At 32.8% G+C, this 19,622-nt stretch overlaps 3 protein-coding genes across 3 annotated transcripts; 2 read left to right on the forward strand and 1 right to left on the reverse strand.

The window, feature by feature from the left end:
- Positions 1-226: 226 nt before the first annotated feature.
- On the reverse strand, positions 227-5,229 carry LOC132721888 (heat shock protein 27-like). Its single transcript, XM_060706265.1, has 2 exons — positions 4,938-5,229; positions 227-2,134 (listed from the first exon to the last, which is right to left on the reverse strand). The coding sequence occupies exons 1-2, from the start codon at positions 5,161-5,163 to the stop codon at positions 1,776-1,778; spliced, it is 585 nt and encodes a 194-aa protein (XP_060562248.1). The 5' UTR covers positions 5,164-5,229; the 3' UTR covers positions 227-1,775.
- Positions 5,230-5,819: 590 nt separating this feature from the next.
- LOC132721889 (major egg antigen-like) lies at positions 5,820-7,674 on the forward strand. Its single transcript, XM_060706266.1, has 2 exons — positions 5,820-6,122; positions 6,597-7,674. The coding sequence occupies exons 1-2, from the start codon at positions 5,903-5,905 to the stop codon at positions 6,959-6,961; spliced, it is 585 nt and encodes a 194-aa protein (XP_060562249.1). The 5' UTR covers positions 5,820-5,902; the 3' UTR covers positions 6,962-7,674.
- Positions 7,675-10,216: 2,542 nt separating this feature from the next.
- Positions 10,217-17,569, forward strand: LOC132721890 (alpha-N-acetylgalactosaminidase-like). The gene is made up of 9 exons (XM_060706267.1): positions 10,217-10,423; positions 11,543-11,708; positions 11,990-12,164; positions 12,659-12,833; positions 13,354-13,448; positions 14,200-14,361; positions 15,236-15,433; positions 16,009-16,107; positions 16,681-17,569. The coding sequence occupies exons 2-9, from the start codon at positions 11,557-11,559 to the stop codon at positions 16,843-16,845; spliced, it is 1,221 nt and encodes a 406-aa protein (XP_060562250.1). The 5' UTR covers positions 10,217-10,423; positions 11,543-11,556; the 3' UTR covers positions 16,846-17,569.
- Positions 17,570-19,622: the final 2,053 nt, after the last annotated feature.

Here is a 19,622-nt window from a genome sequence, read left to right on the forward strand (position 1 = left end):
GAAAGCATGATTGCTGCCTTTCAAATGTAGTAACCGATTTTTTAAGCGAGTATGTGCCCGAATTTGGAAAAAAATAACTCGAGTGTGCAAATGATCTGAAATCTTGCACTCGAGTTTAGCCATCAAATAGTAAGCAAACCTCAGTGGAGTCACTAAAAAGTGCATGTGTTCTTATAAATGGTAAGATGTCCACTGGTTAAAACAATGTGGTTAAATGAGCAACAACTTGTTTTTAAAGCAAACTGATTTTTTTATTGATTGCTTGATAATGATATAGCAAGGCGAAAAAAAGTGTTCTTAACATTTCAAATATTTGACATGATCTTGAAAATCAAGTAAGCAAATTCCTCTAGCTAAAGTATGATATCAAATGCCTGTATTTTAGTTTCCTCTGAATATATCTAAATTTTAAGATATCTTATATACAATATACTAATCAGTTGTTGTAAAATCCCTTTTTATATGTATACATTCTCAGTAAACAACCTCCTGTACAAATGTGTAAATGAAGAACACAAACTGTGATATCCGTTAACAATAACACAAATGTAGGTATAAAATCAGTATACAAAATTATGTTAAAGGCCCAAACCGAATTATCTTAGATATTTAGAAAATTCAAATAATTTTTAATTTATTCATACAAAATACTTGTAAAAAATTATCAAAGAATATTTGTTACCAATTTCTAATTCTAAGACAGGAATAATTTTGAGTTTCATGAATGAGTTGCCAGTTTTTCATGCTTTGATTTATGAATTTTCAATATTAAGAAGTTAAATAATATTGTTGTAATATTGGGCCTTTAAACACTATCTTTCTAACAGTAATAAACTTTATAAAAAATCAACCTGATATTTACAATCTTGCCACTTCTATCATATAACAGGTATTTTTCATTGGTTGCAAATAGTGAATGTAATCAAATATAACGTCAATGGTTAAATATACATGTAGTAGCATAATGTATTATGGCAGCTTTTTGTAAAACCCTAATAAAGGTTGAAAGATCTATGGCTGAAAAATGGCACTTTTTATCTTCAGATGTCCATCTTACTAAATGTATTAATACTTATTTAAACATGTACTAAAGGCTGATAAATTTGCCCCTGTTTTAGCTGTTTCTATATTTCCCTCGACCTATTCATGCACAATGGTTGTGGATAGTTCCTGTTCCAACTGTGGCCAACAATAAATGAATGATTAATAACTGCCAGACAAGATAAAAAGTAGTTAGTAATGCCATTGTTAACATACTTCTCTTTCACCTTATCACCTGTTGTATCAACTAACGATCATTTTCTGCAGCAACAGCCAAGATGTGGATAGGCCAGATAAATGAAGCTTATTGGAAAATTAAATCAGGATTTCTGAAACGTGAAAAACTAGAAAATAAATGTTTGTTAATTAACATGGAACATAAATGTCTTCAATGAACAAAACAAAACTTTCCCCATCGTTTTTTTAGATCTCTTATGATAGCGTAATCTTGCTTTTGGTCTTCTGTATTTGTCAATGGTTTTCCTCTTGCTAATACACATTCACTGCAAACAGGCCTAAACTCAGCTCTTCATTCTTTATGGTTTGTGTTAAAACAGACTTTTTTTAATTTCTTCATGTTGTAATATTATTTCAATTACTTCAAACTTATTTATAAACGTTTGGTTACGTATTCATTCTAGAATATTTTCTTGATGTCAAGAGTTATCTTTCATTACTTCAAAATTGCAGATTTTAATACCATTGACAAAACTTTCTTTAACACTGATAGGGTCTTATTTCCCATCTCCCCTTTCTTTTTCAACTGCCACAACTTGTTTATCTTTCTTCAAATCTTTTTTCAGATGATCTATCGGTATTAGATGCTCCTTAGGGGCAACAACCGTTGGCTGGACTGGAGCCTCGATTTGGAGAACGCCATCATTGGTTAGACTGGACTGCAGCTTTTTTGGATCCACGTTTTCCGGAAGTGTGCACTCCCTGAAGAATTCTTGGTAAAACTTACGGCCATCTTCTTCGTGAGCGTGTCTTGCATGGACTTTCAATGTGTTGTCTTGGGTCTGCACGGTTATTTCATTTGGCTTGAACTTGCTGCAGTTAAACCTCAAGCTAAATTTATGTTGCCCTTTTGGATCTGAAGTAAACAAAATACATTTGATTTAAGTATTGCTGCAGTTTAAATTACTTTGACAAAGCAAGTTCGCAAGGTCCTAATGTTAGCTGTTTTGCAATGCTTAGCTGAGCGACAAGAGCGGCGTTTTCTTTTATCGTCAATTTCTTTTTTTTTACCGTGACAGCCACCTTTTAGTACACCAACATTGCTTTATATATAATTAAATTGTGAACTCATCAATATACATGACAATTCCACAGACACACGAGGGAGGTTTTCTGAACATTCATTTTAACCGGTATCTGTAAACTTTGTAAGACTATACGGAATTTGTACCGTATGTTCCGGCGATGAAATTTCGAATGTTGAACTAAATAATCAGCCCTACCTACTTTACGAAAATGCAAAATAATTCAATACTCGCCTCAGTAATATTTACATATTTTCCGTTCATTAAATTTCCAGGAGAACAAAGGTATGCTTACGTCATAAATTATCGAATTCTTACAGAACCGGACATAAGTTGTTCATTAAATTTCCAGGAGAATAAACGTATGTTTTCGTCATAAATTATCGAATTCATACAGAACCGGACATAAGTTTACAAAAATGAAATTTATGTAATTCATAAATTAATTGATAAATATTATTGATAAATTGAGATTTTTCTCTAAGACAGCGTTATTAAAGTCTTGATAACTGAGTGGGACGAAATAACTGAGGGCAACGAACCACGATCTTGTATAGTATTTTTTTTCACATCCATAACTTTGTCCAAAAATTAAATCATTATATCTTCAGTTCTCAACATCTAATGTAAATCTTTTGCAATTAGTTCTAGGTTGACCCAAATATTGACTAGATTAGTAATCTGACATAATACAGGAAGGTAAATAATCAAACACCGACAAAAATCCTTCAAATGTTTTTGTTTGTTTTTATTTTCTCCTTCTTCTAATAAACATTTGATATTAAAATTTTAGGCTTAAATCGGCAATTATAAGATTTTACTTTTCAACTCATTCTGTAACTGTGTAGTATGTACACACGTATCATACAAAAGTTTTGTAACAAAACAAAATATTGACATTCGAGTGTTAGGTATGCCAAAAAATCCTTGTCGGACGGTGATTCTGTAATGCTTGTCTATCAGAACAAATACCCCCCCTAGATTAATAAGCGCAAAATTTATTTCTTATTAAGATATTATTGTGGTATATGCGTAAATCATGCACATACGTCCGTAAACTAGAACAATGCACAAGAAGATTTTAGACCGTCCATGTTGTATAGGGTGCACAGTACAGTCTCGGAACGCCCAGATATATTTACACAAAAGACATTGATAAGTATAAATAATCACCCATTAAAGTTTAGAAAACAATGTGCCACGCATGGCCCAGCTAAAAGCAACCGCGGAAACAGTGAAGAAAAAAGGGCCATAAAAGCCAATTCAATTAATAGTACAATGTAATAGCCACTAAAACAATTCATCACAACATATCTTTCAATCACCTGTACATTTTTTGTAAAACTGTGTACGTTTAACATGTTTAAAGCCAATGACTTTTAATAGTTTTTAGGTGTGTAGATAAACAGCTATATCAAGGTCGAGGTCATTGACCGGGCGCAACCTTTTAAATCAAGATATTGATTCATAAACTCTCCACCAATTACTTTATCAGAATAGAATAGAACAGAACAGATTTTTTTACTTTGTTTAAGCATACCTAGGCTAATTAATGGTTTATCAAAGCAATGTGACTACAAATATTTCACGTTTAACTTTTTTTTTAAATATTATTAATGGTAATATACTAATATGCAAAAAAAATAAATTAAAAAATCCTAATTCATATTCATTGTAGTATAAATACATCGAACCTGTGAAAAGTCACCTTAAGATGAGAAAAACATGGCCTTTATACACAAAATGTCTTTATTTGAGATCTTTATCCACAGGTGGTCCTTAACACAGGTTGAACTGTACTGTATAATTAACAATATGATCAACACAAGTCAATACAAATAACAAAATGTAAATAACAAGAGCAACACCATTTCTTTTAATGTGGTGTCATATATTTGATCTGCAGCCATATTATCAAAACACCAAATAGAAAACAAATAAATCTTTTTAAAGATTCAAATCATTGATTGATAAGATATTAAAATGTAGTTAAATGCTTACAGGCAATGAACCAATATATCTTTTCTCAAAATCGTGTTTACATGAATAACAATGAAATGTCTTATTAGTGAAGTAAAACATGAAAGTGAGTTCGCTTGCACTAAAACCCGACATAATTTATGCATATTGAAAACATGACTTGTGTATTTCACTAATAATTTCATAATTTAGAATCTACCATGAAATAACTGTATCTTGCTGGGTGTTGTAAGGATACAAACGTTGATAATACTGGTACAGTAGAGTAAAAAAATGAAAAGAAAAAAACGCCAGAAAACAGTTCGTACACTTTTAAGATGGATACGTGACATGTACATCTTGTTATGATATTAGAAGCTCATGTATATACCCCACGCAGTCCTTGACCTATATTAAGTACGTACGTACGTACGCACGTACGTACAGCAGAACCGTTTCATATTTGAGCGAATAATATATGCCATGCAAAAAATTCTGAAACACAATGTTGAATAAACATTGGCACAACTGTGCGCTATTTACAGATCAAATGCAAACAATGAAGATATTAAATTTCATTTTCTTATCGTAATGGTATTAACAGATGCTTTTTTTTTCTACTGTATGTAAATCATTATAAATTTAAATCATTCTGACATAATGCATTAAGCCTACCTGTAATGAAAGGCTGTCGTAAATCCAGATTCACTGGTTGTTCGTCCATCCGAAGCATTTCTCTCCGAATCTTGTCCAGTTCCTTATCAAACCGGATTCGGGACTCTTCAAAACTCCCCATTCGCCAGTCATCGTCAAAAAGATGCAGCCATTCCGAGAACAAATCTCGCTGTCGGTCAAAATATCCAAAATCCCACTTTGATAGCGGCACAATATCCCAGGACATGTTTTAGCAGGATGTTCACTCGATGTTGTACGGTGATTTTACTTCTCTAACGCTCTCGTGCGGGTTCTACATTGAGGTGAAAAAAAAGTAGAAAACATTAGTTCTATTTTTAGACAGCAATACTCTTTAAAGGTTAACTATCTCAACAGATGGATTGATTTTTCTTTCTATGGTGTGTAATCACAAATCCACATTTATAAGAATGATTTTATTTTATGTTAAACATATTTTGTTATATGTCTGCATAATTTTGGGAGCAAATAAATAAACAGTACTTACCAATCTATCTTTTACTCCGGTTGTCTGAAGCAATTTTTAGTATAGATTGTTCACCTTTAACAAAAAATGAGCATGCGCATTCACCGTCGCTAAATTTATCTCAAGAATAGAAAAAATGAATGCAAAAACTTATCATTTAGCCATATAAAACAATTAATTTTCAATAATTTTGATGCTGCAGAATTAAAGGAAAGATAGATCGATAAAATGGCTAAATTTTTCTGATTCACAATTTTACGTAACACGGATACTGCGTCAGAGAGAATTCTCTAGAAGCATCCAATATGCTGTACATGTTTATCGTCCTTGAATGTTCGCGAATGTTCTATTTTTAACTAGGTATTTTCCGTCTTTTCGCCAATATATAAATAGACCGCGATCATGCACACGGAAGTCAAACTAAATTCAAACAGCTGATTTTCACCAGAGCAAAGAAAATTGCAGAAAAGTAAAAGTAATTATGTCTATGCTACCGCATTCGAGGTTGAATTTTGGATATTTTGACCGACAGATGGACTTATTTCCGGACTGGGTGCATTTGTTTAACAATGACTGGCGCATGGCAAATTACACGGACTCTCGGCTTCGGTTCGGTCGTCTGCTGGAAAAAGTCCGACGAGAAATGGAGAGAATGGACGTCCAGCCTATCAACATGGATTTACGAAATCCATTTATAACAGGTAAGTTGATCCATAGATTTCTTTACTCTTTTTTTTTGTTCATATTAATAGATCTATATTTTTCCTCAGCCGGGGTTTGACTCAATGGAAGAGATACAATATAGTAAAATGCATGTTTATAGAGGTGACAGTATGGTAAATATTGTAGATCTATGTGTTTATGTATATTTTCCTGAATAAATCGACATGGAATATCTTACGTTTCACTGTATGAACAGTAAAGTTATGTTGTTTCGATAATCTTATGGTCTTCATGAGTTGATATGCTAACGAATGAAATGTCCTGGAGCAAAATATTTATATCAGTGCTCTCTTAAGTAGGCAATGGTGACGTGCATGCGCAATTTGCTCATACCTATTTCTTTCATTTTTGAAGTGTCCTTTCTTTCAAAATGAAAATTACACACATAGCTTTATGTATATACTTTGCCGCAAAATATCTATACATATATGATTTTAATTCATTTTTTATAGATCCCGAAGGTCAGCACAAATTCACCCTTCGCTTTGACTGCAGTCAGTTCAAACCGGACGAAATAAGCGTGAAGACACATGACGGCCGACTTCGCGTGCACGCAAAACACGTGCACGAAGAAGATGATCGCAAAGTGTATCAAGAGTTTTATAGGGAGTGCGTACTTCCGGAAAATGTTGATCCAGAAACGCTAAAGTCATGTCTCACCGAGGATGGCGTTCTTCAAATCGAGGCTCCTGTTCCGAGCACAGTTATTGCACCAAAAGAACATTTGATTCCAATTGAGCATCTTAAAAGGGACACTAGAAAAGACAGACAGGTGGTACCATTTACGGAGGAGGAAGATGGTCAAAGTCCTCAGTAAACGACTGTAGTCTTTATGGATATAATGATATCATTGAAAGTGACGCAAACAATAGTCATACAAACTTGTTTATTAAGAAAAAAGAAAACAGTTTTGTAGTCTAGATCTAAGTTTTAAGCAATACTTACGCATTGTTTTTTGTTATGTTTTCAAAGGTATATAATCTTATTCTATAGGACTTGAACTTTGTGTAAATAGATACTGATTGAAGAATGTATTTTATGGATAAAATTATGAAGAAAAGGGAAAAATGAATATTAATACAGGAATGTAATTAGTCAATAAGTTTAAGATGTAAAACTAGAATTAGTTTGGTCAATACTAATATTAAAGAAAGAAATAAATATGTAAAAATACATTGGATTATTATTATTATTTTGATAATTAAAACTTTTAATGTTAAGAATAACATTTTCTTCATTTTCATCACGTGTTTTTGTTTGTCATAGCATAATACTTTTTATTTCATAGCATAATAGTTTTATTATTTCATAGACATTTGTTATACAATGAAGACAAACTGTAAAAGGTATTATTTATGAATATGTTTAACTTATACATGTACATAGTTATTTTGTTAAGGAAAAGAATAATATGACATAAATTCGTTAGTAATTCAACATACGAAGTAAATATTGTTTTGATTCCTTTATGTAAATATGTTTTGTACAAATTTTTAATGTTGTTACTAAATAAAAAATATTTTCTGTGCATCGTTGTGTTTTTTTTTCTTTACAAAAAACTTTTTATATAACATACTTCCTGAATTACTTATTTATAAACGGAAAAACAACAACAAATCAACAACAGATTAACAAAAATTTTACTGAGATTCAAGTCCTTACTGCAATGCAGTTTGCGTTTGTGGTAATATACTGATAACTGATTTAACTCACCAGCCACTGCCGCGGATTCGAACTTTTTATAGGAACCATGATCTGTCGTCTTACCAAGCTAGCACTAGAAAGATCATTTGTTATTCCGAGCTGTTTATTCATTTACTATATAACGGCATTCACAACTGAAAGTAAAATCGATGAGACAAAGATCTTAGCATATGTTAGATTTACCTCCAGTATCAACCAAGGCAACAGACGGAATTTATTCGTAATACCCTTTTAGAACATTACATACAGCCGTAACATTAAGAACGTTTCGTGTTACGTGTTATATAGGGTTAACGCACGTTTTTCCGTGTTATAACGTCTGCAGAGTCTCGAGGAACGGTTGGTGCCCGAGCCCGGTAGGGCGAGGGCTCCAACAGTTCTGAGGGACTCTGCAGACTTTATAACACGAAATAAACGTGCGTTGACGCTATTATAGCATAAAATTTTAAAACAGATTCATGATGTATATTTAATACAAAACACAATACATTAAATCCTTGTGCTTGGACGGTATTTATCCAATTCTACATGTTTTACGTATGCCTTTTATTTTTCCGGGGCCAACAACGAACCGAACGAAATTTTGAATTTAAATTGATATTATAAAGCTTGACATTGGAGAGATATTATCTCAAGGAAAAAAACAACGTTACATTACTCTACCCAATACAAAACATGGCCCTCAGAAATTTTTAGAATGATATCAGATTGACAGTAGAAAAAAGATCAGTGACGTCATCAGAATCGGGTTTTTTTAAGCACACAAGTTTATAAATAAAAAATCAGGCACTAAACATTATTCTCTCAAAGAAATATAAAGCGCATTTATCAACATAAGCATCAATAAAACAACATGTTCTCATATTCATTTGTGTTATCTTGTTTTGTAAGTTAATCGGAGGGTTAAACTGAATGCCAGTAATTTGTTTACATTGACAACTGTCCGTTTCTTAGAAAGGGCGACAACCAAGATTAGCAACGATGTTTATACGCCGTATTTCCGGCATAGTTACTTGAATGCTGCTCGCCGTATTTAATGCGATTGAGGCCCTCGAATCCATAATTTCAATATAACAAGAGCGCATGACTCTTTGGCAAACAGGCCAAATCGTCATTTAGTTTTTTTTTTTTTTTACTGGGCCCTGTATGTATTGCGCATAGGTGAAACCGGGCTATAACAAGAGCGCGTGACTATGTTAACACATGGTTTTGGTCCCGTTATAACATGGGCAAAATAGGGGAAAATAGCCGATTTTATGCTATAATACCAGATAACATACGGGGTTTCTTCCAAAAGATACATTTGTGACAATTATTTGTAGCAGAATATTTACACATGTATATAATAAAATATAGTTCTTAGAAAAAACTATTTACATTTGACACGCGTGCGTTTTGCAAGGCCAAATCTTAAGAAAGATTGAGTGAGATACATTTAGTAAACGAACGGACAAAAAAAAACCCCAATGAATTAGGTTACATTTAAATGGCCATTGTATTATAAAATTCCTCTTATTTTAACTAGTATATTCGCAACCGTAAATTACAATGTAATAATGTTTCGTGGTCGACTAATATTTTATACAGGACGTATTTGTGCACGTGGTTGATGTTGGCAGTAAATATAGCAAAATATATACAAGCATGTACATTGTACATTATAATATAATGCACGTGTAACCTTGAATAATAAGAGAAGACATGCGTCTTTTAGAGTTCAGATACAAAATTATGTATTTTATTGAAAGTTTTTTTTTTGTTCTTGTTACCTACATAAACAGAATGTGGCTCTTTTGCAAGAGGAGTAATAAAGATGACTTGAATATTTTATAAAGCAAGAGTTACATCCCATTAACTAGTATTTCTATATATATTACGCACATGAATCATTCAGTTGACATATGATTATGCCCTGTATGGTCACATACGGGTACTTATAATACAAAGAAAGTCTGAACTTTTGCATTGTTATATCGAAAAATAGCCTAACTATCACAGACATACATAAAAAACATTAAAATCCTCCTCCAAAATTTATTTTAAAAATAGGATACTCATCATAAGATGGTTTTTAGTTTTTTTTCTTTCGTTATATGTAAACATAAGTATATTTGAGCCGCGTCACGACAAAACCAACATAATGCGCATCCGCGCAGTCTGATCAGGATCCATGCTGTTCGCTTACAGACCCTTTAACAAGTAGAGAAACTGATAGCGAACAGCATGGATCCTGATCAGACTGCGCGGATGCGCAGGCTGGTCTGGATCCATGCTGGTCGCAAACCCATTATGTTGGTTTTGTCGTGACGCGGCTTATTTGTCGACGCAACCATGCACACTATATGTACATACACATGTACTTTTAAATGCATTTTTTTACTGTCAGATGTATTATTCACTGGATGCTAACTCTGTGTGTTAAACAATATACCTATAAGTCTGGACATGTTCAGACAATAATGTGACGAACAGATAAGCGACTTTATTCAATCTATCAACTTTAAGATTACACAAAAATGGGTCTCGCGATCATGTGAGCATACACCTTGTTATGATAAATTGAGAGGACATAAATGTAAGTGATTTATTTTGTATCTTTTAAACATTTTAATACAAATTTGTTCTACAATTATACACCTGTTACCAGAGATGTAGATAACATAAATGTTATCTATGTCTCTGCTTTTACTTTATACTTTCTGAATGTTTTTGTTACTTTGTTACTTCGTATATTCACATATTATGTTATATTATGTATGAGCAACAGTATGAATATATAAAACATCGTTTTCTTTACATAACAGAGAAAAAATCATTGATATTCTAACTGAGGAACTATATTTCATTCTATCTTTTATATAGCAAGTGTAACTTTTTTTTCGTCAATTAATTTTATATTGAAGAGCTGAAATGTGTTCCAAAAAGTTGTTTTTTAGTTAGCATACTAAGTATTTCACAACTGCATATACCACCTCGGACAGGATTTCAGTTACGCACTTTACAATATTAATTGATATATTCTATTCTAGGAAGACTGTAATTACGGTGACATAAAAGGGCCATCAGAAATATTTTTTATTTTCCACGTGCGCACGCGATAGCTACTATGTGCGCACGCGATATCTACCATGTGCGTACGCGATAGCTACTACTAGTACTTGCGCACGCGATAGCAATTACGTGCGCACGTAATGATTGTCCAGACGCAGGGACTATCGCGTGCGCACGTAGTAGCTATTGCGTGCGCACGTAGTTGCTATCGCGTGCGCACATGATCTGACGATTCCTCTATGCCACCGTAAGACTGTATATTCTGGAATATTATATCTATAACGATATAAATATATAACCTCTTTCCCCAGTTGATAAGTGTATTTTCATATGATGATAACATAAATTTGACCCGAAATGGTTTATTTAGGTTTATTTTCAATTTTCACCAGAGACTTATTTATTCGTTAATAAGCATTATTACAGTTCAAATAGGACTTCACTGTATCCCGTCTTGCAAGCCTGTTCAATCCAAAGTGTACCATGACTTGCGATTACAAACACTTTACTTGTTACTTCCGTTTACTGTACCGTGTTTGATAGCCTTTATAATTTAACATGTTCTTTTTTTTGCGATAATAGAAATTGAATAGAATTGTTTATAAAAATGTTCTTATGTTAATGGTCTAATTTGGTTTTACAGATCTAACGGTTACAATGATTTTGAGAGTTTTGCTAGCCATATCGCTGTGTGCTGTAGGCCAAGGACTAGACAATGGTTTGGCTTTGACGCCACCTATGGGCTGGTTGTCATGGGAACGTTATAGATGTAATATCGACTGTGACAATGACCCCGACAATTGTATCAGGTACCATTTTCATTTGCTTATAAGTTTTGAGTTGGTCAACCGCACAATTATCATCAGGACCATGTGATATTTCTGCTTTACACATAAAGAAATGCATGAGCCAACCCTGCCGTATACGTAAGTCACTGTGAAGTAGGCTTTCTTGATTAGAATAGTAAGCTTGATTCACAGAATAATCTTATATTCATTTGGACCAAGAATAGTACCCTTTTAAATTAACCTATCTAAATGTATTGGGTTAAATTTGTGGATGTTATTATCTATGCCTACATAATTTACAGCGAGAATTTGTACATGGCAATGGCTGACGCAATGGTATCGGAAGGTTACAAGGATAAAGGTTACGAGTACGTGAACGTAGATGATTGCTGGATGGAGAAAGAACGGGACGCCAATGGTACACTTGTAGCAGATAGAAAACGATTTCCACATGGCATGAAATGGCTTGCTGATTACGTATGTATCATTTCCACATTGTGTGTGTTTTTTGTTTGTTTTCATTTTGCTTGATCAGCTTATGGATCCATCACTTGTTTTGGCCTCACTATTTTTTTTGCAGGTGTATTTGCTTTTACCATATGCTGATAAAAAACAAAGCATTCCAACACTGCATGAAATGACTATTATGATTATTTACACAGATGGGTTCATATCACTTTCAAATTACAATGCATTCACGGATTGAATTTCGTTTATCTGAAGTCATTAAAATTTCAATTTTTTGATATCAGATAATGGATGTTTTTCTTTTACTTATAAACAGACTTCATGAGTGTGGGTATTATTTCAAAGGGCAAGCATGTTTTATTTTAATTTCATTCATTTGTTTGCTTTCTTAAATGATATATTTTGGCTATTAGATTTCCCTTTTGCGTTTGCTGTATACTTGTGTATGTTATAATGTCTTAATTGAAACGAAAAAGCATGCATTTGTTTGTCTATAAATCTAGATGCATGCTAAAGGTTTGAAGCTCGGTATATATGAAGATTTTGGAACCTTTACATGCGGGGGTTACCCTGGAAGCAAATTCTATCTTGAAAAGGACGCCGACACGTTTGCGTCTTGGGGAATAGATATGGTCAAACTGGACGGATGCTACTCTGATATTGAAGATATGGAATATGGTTAGAAAAAATTATTATTGCATTACTTCATGGACTCTGTCCAATTGTCTTATGAAACGTCTTTAGTGGAACATTTAGAATATCGAAATATGCCAAAACGGTGCTTCAGTTTTTTAAGCTGTTTTTACGTTTTATGATGATCAATATCTTGATGCCAGAAAACCGGACACATGTTTGAGTATACATTGCAACACGACCCCGTGGCACAAAACGCTATTACATTTAAAGCTGAACTGCTACTTGGTCTGAATATTTCCAAACTTGAAGTTTTAACTGTTTAATTTTTCGAAACTATTATCATAAATAAAAATTATTGCTAAGAAAAGCAAATCAATTTCCATACAATTTATGAACAATCTACATGTATACCTAATTAATAGAACAACAGCAGATGAAAACTAGTCTTCTATTTTAATTTGAGAGACGACTAGTTTTGTAAAAGTTTATCCATTTTGAAATTGCAATAATCTGATAATATATATTCTCCGTTATAGATGATAATATGTCTTCTCTCTTATAGGTTATCCCGCGATGTCATTCTTCTTGAATCAAACTGGGCGTCCAATGTTGTACTCCTGTAGTTGGCCAGCATATGTTGTCTTCTATCAAAAAATAGTAACTTGAATTTATGATTATACTCTTTAAACTGTATAACATTGTATTACAGTGTTAGCTGATTTAAAATTTCGTTACTTGAAAAAGTTCAGCTTTCAGTATTATATTTTGCATCAAAATCGGAAAGAAGTTGCAATACAGTATAACCTTTGCAGAGCAGCACCGTTTGGGAGACACAGAATTTGGTTGGTGGTGAGAAGTGTTGCTCTTGAGGTGTTAATTTTCGAGCAAAGTCTTATTTTGGGAAGAACTGAAAAGTTCTGGTGTTGTAAACAACTAATTGCTCGACAGAAAGTCGTTGTGCAGAGGTTGAACTGTACTGTTTGAATTCAAGCAATGAGAAAATGATACTAAACTATAAGCAGAATTCATGCAAAAGTTGTAAAAAAAACTGTTAAGCTGTTGATACGTCCATTTTAAAGCTGCACTTTGGTATGCATTATCTTATGACATGTTTTTTTTGTCAATGAAAATAATGTAAAAGGCTATGAAATAATGTTTTATGAAATAATTTATAACACAATATTTTTCTTTGGTTGAGAGTACATGTACTATGAAATACTGGTTGAGAATACATGTCTTATGAAATACTGGTTGAGAATACATGTACTATGAAATACTGGTTGAGAATACATGTACTATGAAATACTGGTTGAGAATACATGTACTATGAAATACTGGTTGAGAATACATGTACTATGAAATACTGGTTGAGAATACATGTACTATGAAATACTAACTAATTTTTCAGCCTGACTATAAGAAGATTGCTAGTTATTGTAACATCTGGAGAAACTATGCAGATATACAAGATTCCTGGGACAGTGTTAGAGGGATTATAGAATTCTATGGTAACGATACTGGAAACTTCAGTCTTGTTGCCGGACCTGGAAACTATAATGATCCGGACATGGTGAGTTGATCTTGTCGGCATTTTCTTAAAATCCATTTGTTAAAGGAACTCCACTGAGGTCCAATCGCCGAAAAACATAACATTTGAATTTCTTACATAAATCACAAGGGACACTCCAAACAGAAAGATATACAGAAGTTAAAATAGAAATGTACTCAGAAATAAATCGAAAATCATATTTGTATGCTGATCTTAGCCCTATTTGAGTGATAAGCATTGCAACTATTTTCAATTTTGGGTCATTTTTCACAATTAGAATAATTATTCTGGAAGAATGGAGTGAGCAAATGGCTTGAAATTTTGCTCACAAGTTTTTTCAAAAACCCTAAGGGGAGTCCCTTTATTAACAATTGTGTTCACAACGTTTAAAACCAAAAAGGTTTGAAAATCGGGAGGACCGGCTTGAATTATCACATCGATGCTAATGGCAAATTCATCATCAACGAAATGTACAAGTGAAACATTGCATACGATTAGCGTTTAGCGTTATATAATTAAAGGTACTGCACTGAGGTTCAAAAGTAAAGCATAATTATTTTTATATAGATCAATTGGGGCAATTGAAACAGCAAATCATGCAAAAAAATAATTAGGAAATTTACTCGAATAATCTGAAATATTGGACACAAGTTACTGGTTTAGACTTTTGTCAAATGTAACAATATTCTCAAAAGAATATTTCTACTCATGTCATGTCAAGAAGCATCAGTCGAGTCCCTTTAGACCAAATACACGTGCATAAAGGGATTGCAAGCATTCACTAGAGAACATATTTAACTTTTAATTCTAGATGTTTTATGAAGTATTCACTTAAAATATGATTGCGATATGTTCATAAATATGCATCTTTGTCATTATGTGTCCTTTATTCTAGATCATTGTTGGTGACTATGGACTGAGTTACGATCAACAACGGGTACAGATGGCAATGTGGGCGATCATGGCCGCGCCTTTATTGATGTCAATAGATCTGAGGAACGTGAAACCGGAAACCAAAGCTTTGTTACAGAATGATTACATAATCATGATTAATCAAGACAAATATGGAAGCATGGGACGAAGAATTATGAAGGTGACTTTGTTCAATTCATTTTCAGTCTCGTCATCAATGTAAAGGTCAGATGGCAGTTTTCCGGACCTGCTGGTAGAGGTGCTCATTTGTGCATTATTTCAGATACGAAAATACACCTGAAAAGATCCATAGACCTTCTGTATACATGTTTTACCGAATAGCTTCCGCACAGAAAATAATACTAAGTCCGCCTGTAGGCTTCGAAAACCGAGATTGGTAATAGGCATGCAGTCTGAAGTCATAACCACTCGGCAAAATATCTTTTATTATGTTCATAACAATAAAATGTAGTCATATATAAGGCACCCGCGTTTTTGTTTACGTTTTCAAGGGAGATAAATTTCATCAGCATCCAGGTGGAGTATTGCACTGGCCAGAGAAATTGATGAAATAAGGGAGTATCATGTCATATAATGGAAAGTTTTTATTTTAATTTTCTACACACGGCAAATGTGATAAATCCTTGTGTCCTGGTGGTTTTATCATAACAATATCATCAATTCGTGATTTTCAGTGTTGTATTTGAACAAAATTCTTTATTTTTCATAAATGCACAAATAATGATTTAATTTCAGAGTGGACCATATGAGGTCTGGACGAAAAAAATGGGATTAGATGATAAAGGAATGGCATTTGCTTTCCTGAACTTAGATGACGCAGGAGGCCCAATCCCTGTATGTACTTAACATGTTTATTGCTTTCTAAATTTGCTATATGTTTTGTTTCGATGCTTATAATAAGTTTGTCCTTTCTGTTAAGTTTTTTTTCCTTTTTGTTAGTATTAAGGAAATAACAACTTTCTCTGGTTCAAGTCAATGATCTTACTTTGGCCAATTTAACAATTTTGAGCATGAAGAAGTCAAAATACGGAAATACACGTACACATGAACGATCGCATCTTCTCGGCCCTCGGATCAATAATAGCCGAGATGTCCCGGTTGGCACGTGCAAATACATAATTCATCTTTGTTTCTCAATGAATACAATGTTTTTTATAAAGTGCAAATATTAAAAAAAAAACATAATGTTTCCAAATGGTGACGATATACAGTAAAACCAATGTTTAGCAGCCACCTACAAATAGAACTGGTCTTCATATAGACTCATATAAACCGAGTGTGAAATTTTCACTTTAAAATCTTTTATTGCTCTATAGTGATGTCCCCCTTTCCAGTTTTTATTTCTCCATTTCATTTTTTAAAGGCCCTTTATGTATTGTTTATATTCATATTCCGTTTCCTTTGCAGATAAGCATGCCGCTATACCAACTTGGTTTGAATATTGCCGAGGGGTATAACATCACTGAAGGTTTCACCGGAAAGTTCATTGGTACTCTAAAACCGCACGACATTCTCAACGCCACTGTAGACCCTTCTGGGGTGTGGCTGGGAGTAGCATATTTTGATTGCTAAAATAATTGCATAAATTGTTTTTCATGAAGATTTATTTTGAAAGTTTCGAAATTGTTAAAAAATTAAATGTTAAGATTTTTGGCAAGTGGTTAATATAAGTATGATTTAAATTATCCATGATTTTTCAGAACATGAAAATTGTCTTTACTTGTTAGATAACAGAAGGTTGGTCATACATCAATGATCAATTCGACCATAGGTTATAAAGAACATTCAGAGAAAAAGTGTTGCTAAAATGAAAATATTTTACAGTGTTTTCATGGGGAAAGTGATTTTCATATATTTTCTAATTTGCATATCGTCTGAAGATATTAAAATTATATTAATATATCACATAACTTATAATTGTATATTGTATATTCATGTCCTTCCTGTTTGTAAATAGATTTGAACTTGTTGCAAATTAGAGAGAATATGTTTTGATTTTTTTCTATGATTATGTCCCTTTCTATATAATTTTTTACATTAGTTTAAACATATCCATTTCCCGAATATATATATACATTTACATATAATTATACATATACAATACAAATCAAACATTTTTATATTCAAGAAAATGAAAAATGAAATTAGACTGTACGAATGTGAGGTCTGGTTATAAAAAAAAACTGATCATCTCCGGTTTTAGCTGGTTAAGGATTTTACAATGACTTTACAATCCATACTTTATATCTTGACTGTCGACCAGGTAATGTGCAATAAAAATTGTAAAAAAAAACAAGATGTGACTTTTTGTTTATTGATGTAGGTAATCTAGTTTAAAAAAAAATTAGATTGGGTTTTACATCGCACTAACACAGTAAAGGTCATACGGAGACTGTGGAGGAGGACCTCGGGTACCCCTCCGTGCATTATTTTAGACATGAGTAAAAACTTCCGAGTTCTAGCAAGCTGACAGCTTCGTCACTTGAAAGAGTCTAAAAGTCCATGGCGGGATTCGAACCCACAGCGGCAAGGGGCAAATGGTTTGAAATTAACGACCTTAACCCCTCACCCAAGGACGCACCGGCTAAATAAGTAATATTTGCATATCTTCAAAATTATTTGCTGTCTTAATAGTACTGGTATAATGTCATTGAATTTAAAAACAACAACGTTTTGTACTTCAGCGATCGATTTTTTTTTAATTTCGTTTCAAAATTGTGTTATTTATTCAGTGGTTAAAGATTTCCACCGATCTGTATTCAGCAACATTGACCAATACTGCACTTTGAATGGTATGTTAAACAGTAGACATTTTCCTACGACCGGGTTATAATTATTTCAAGACCTTTTTTACAGTTTATTTGATAATTTTGATATTCTTCCTCTAATTTTAATTCTAATTCAACCGGCATGGTCATAAACATATCTTTAAATATGAGCTTGAAGGGTGGCTTGGCTTCTTTTGTATTAGATTTTTATACTCGAGCAAGGGTCACAATTAGGTCATTTCATCAGTGAAATTTAAATATGACATTGCATGCATGAAAAAGATAAAATAATATTAGTAAGTGGTAAAAATACGCAGCCATCTTGTAGTTAATATATAATCGGGTTTGGCATACAAAAATACTAGTATGTTTGTTTTCTGCATTCACATAAAGATATGCAAATATAATGAATAATAAAAGTAACTAATACTTCATTGGGTACGCAAATTTTTCTTTTGCTTAAACTATGTAAATTTAACATCGCTTTTATTTGTAATATTTCTCATTTTAAACGATTCTTTACAAATTTGGACTTAATATTTGGGTCTTCATAATTCTCATATGCTAAGCTTGTTCTTTTTGATTGGTCAACGTGAATATTACTTTCTTAAATAACTTTTCAAATGTCCGACCAATTACAAAGACAATAATGAGAACATACATTAATAATAATTATCATTCAATATCCATTACTGTAAGTTTTTGTTTGGATAATGGGATGTGCCTTACTGGGTTTCAGACTGAACTTGTGTATGTGTTTTAAACTGCAAGCTGTTGCAAAGAATAACATGGGATTTCGTCTATATTTGACGTCATTATGAATAGCTTAGCTTTCCATATCATTACTGAGCTAAACTTCACGTTTCAAGAAACTACAGTTCCTTTTACAAATTTGGTAGATTTTTATAAATCTTGCTTTTGGCCGACAAAGACCAGTTACCAAGCAAAATAAGCTTGTTAGATGATTGAGCTTCTTGTGAGCATTGTATTAGCTAACAAAGTTATTTCCCTTTTGTTTCTTCAAAAAAACAAATAAATTTGCTATCATTATGTTGATTTTCTACACCGTTGCTAAAGGAAGTGTGCACTTGGTAACATAATGCAATACTTTGGTATCAACATTTGCAGACATGTATATTGGCCTAATAATAGTTTGTGATAGTTATCAGAATTTTGGTTTTGTGTACTTGGATGAAAAGTAAAAGATGCAGAATTGTGATTTGTTAATTTCTTCTCTCGATAAGGGACTGTTAATCAGTATTTGTTTAGTTCATGTCATCTATGGGTGTTCCATTTAGAAATTTTAATATCCATAGGCAAGAACGCATACAATTTACAAAAGACACAATTCTGCAACTTTTATTTTTTCATCTCTCAGCTGTTTACATGTACTCGTAACCAAAGAACTGATGATAATAAAATTTCAATTAGATCTACACAATCGTGTAGTCATTAGATTTTTGCAAATTTTGTTACCAAATATGCTAATAATTTGCATAAAAAAGAATATAAAATTTCACTGTAACCAAATGAACACTTTCTGTTACTTCTCATTATAGTTTGAGTTACAAAACTGACACA

This window comes from Ruditapes philippinarum, unplaced genomic scaffold, assembly GCF_026571515.1.
Source record: "Ruditapes philippinarum isolate M1 unplaced genomic scaffold, ASM2657151v2 ctg3139_1_1_1_1, whole genome shotgun sequence".
NCBI lineage: Eukaryota > Metazoa > Mollusca > Bivalvia > Venerida > Veneridae > Ruditapes > Ruditapes philippinarum.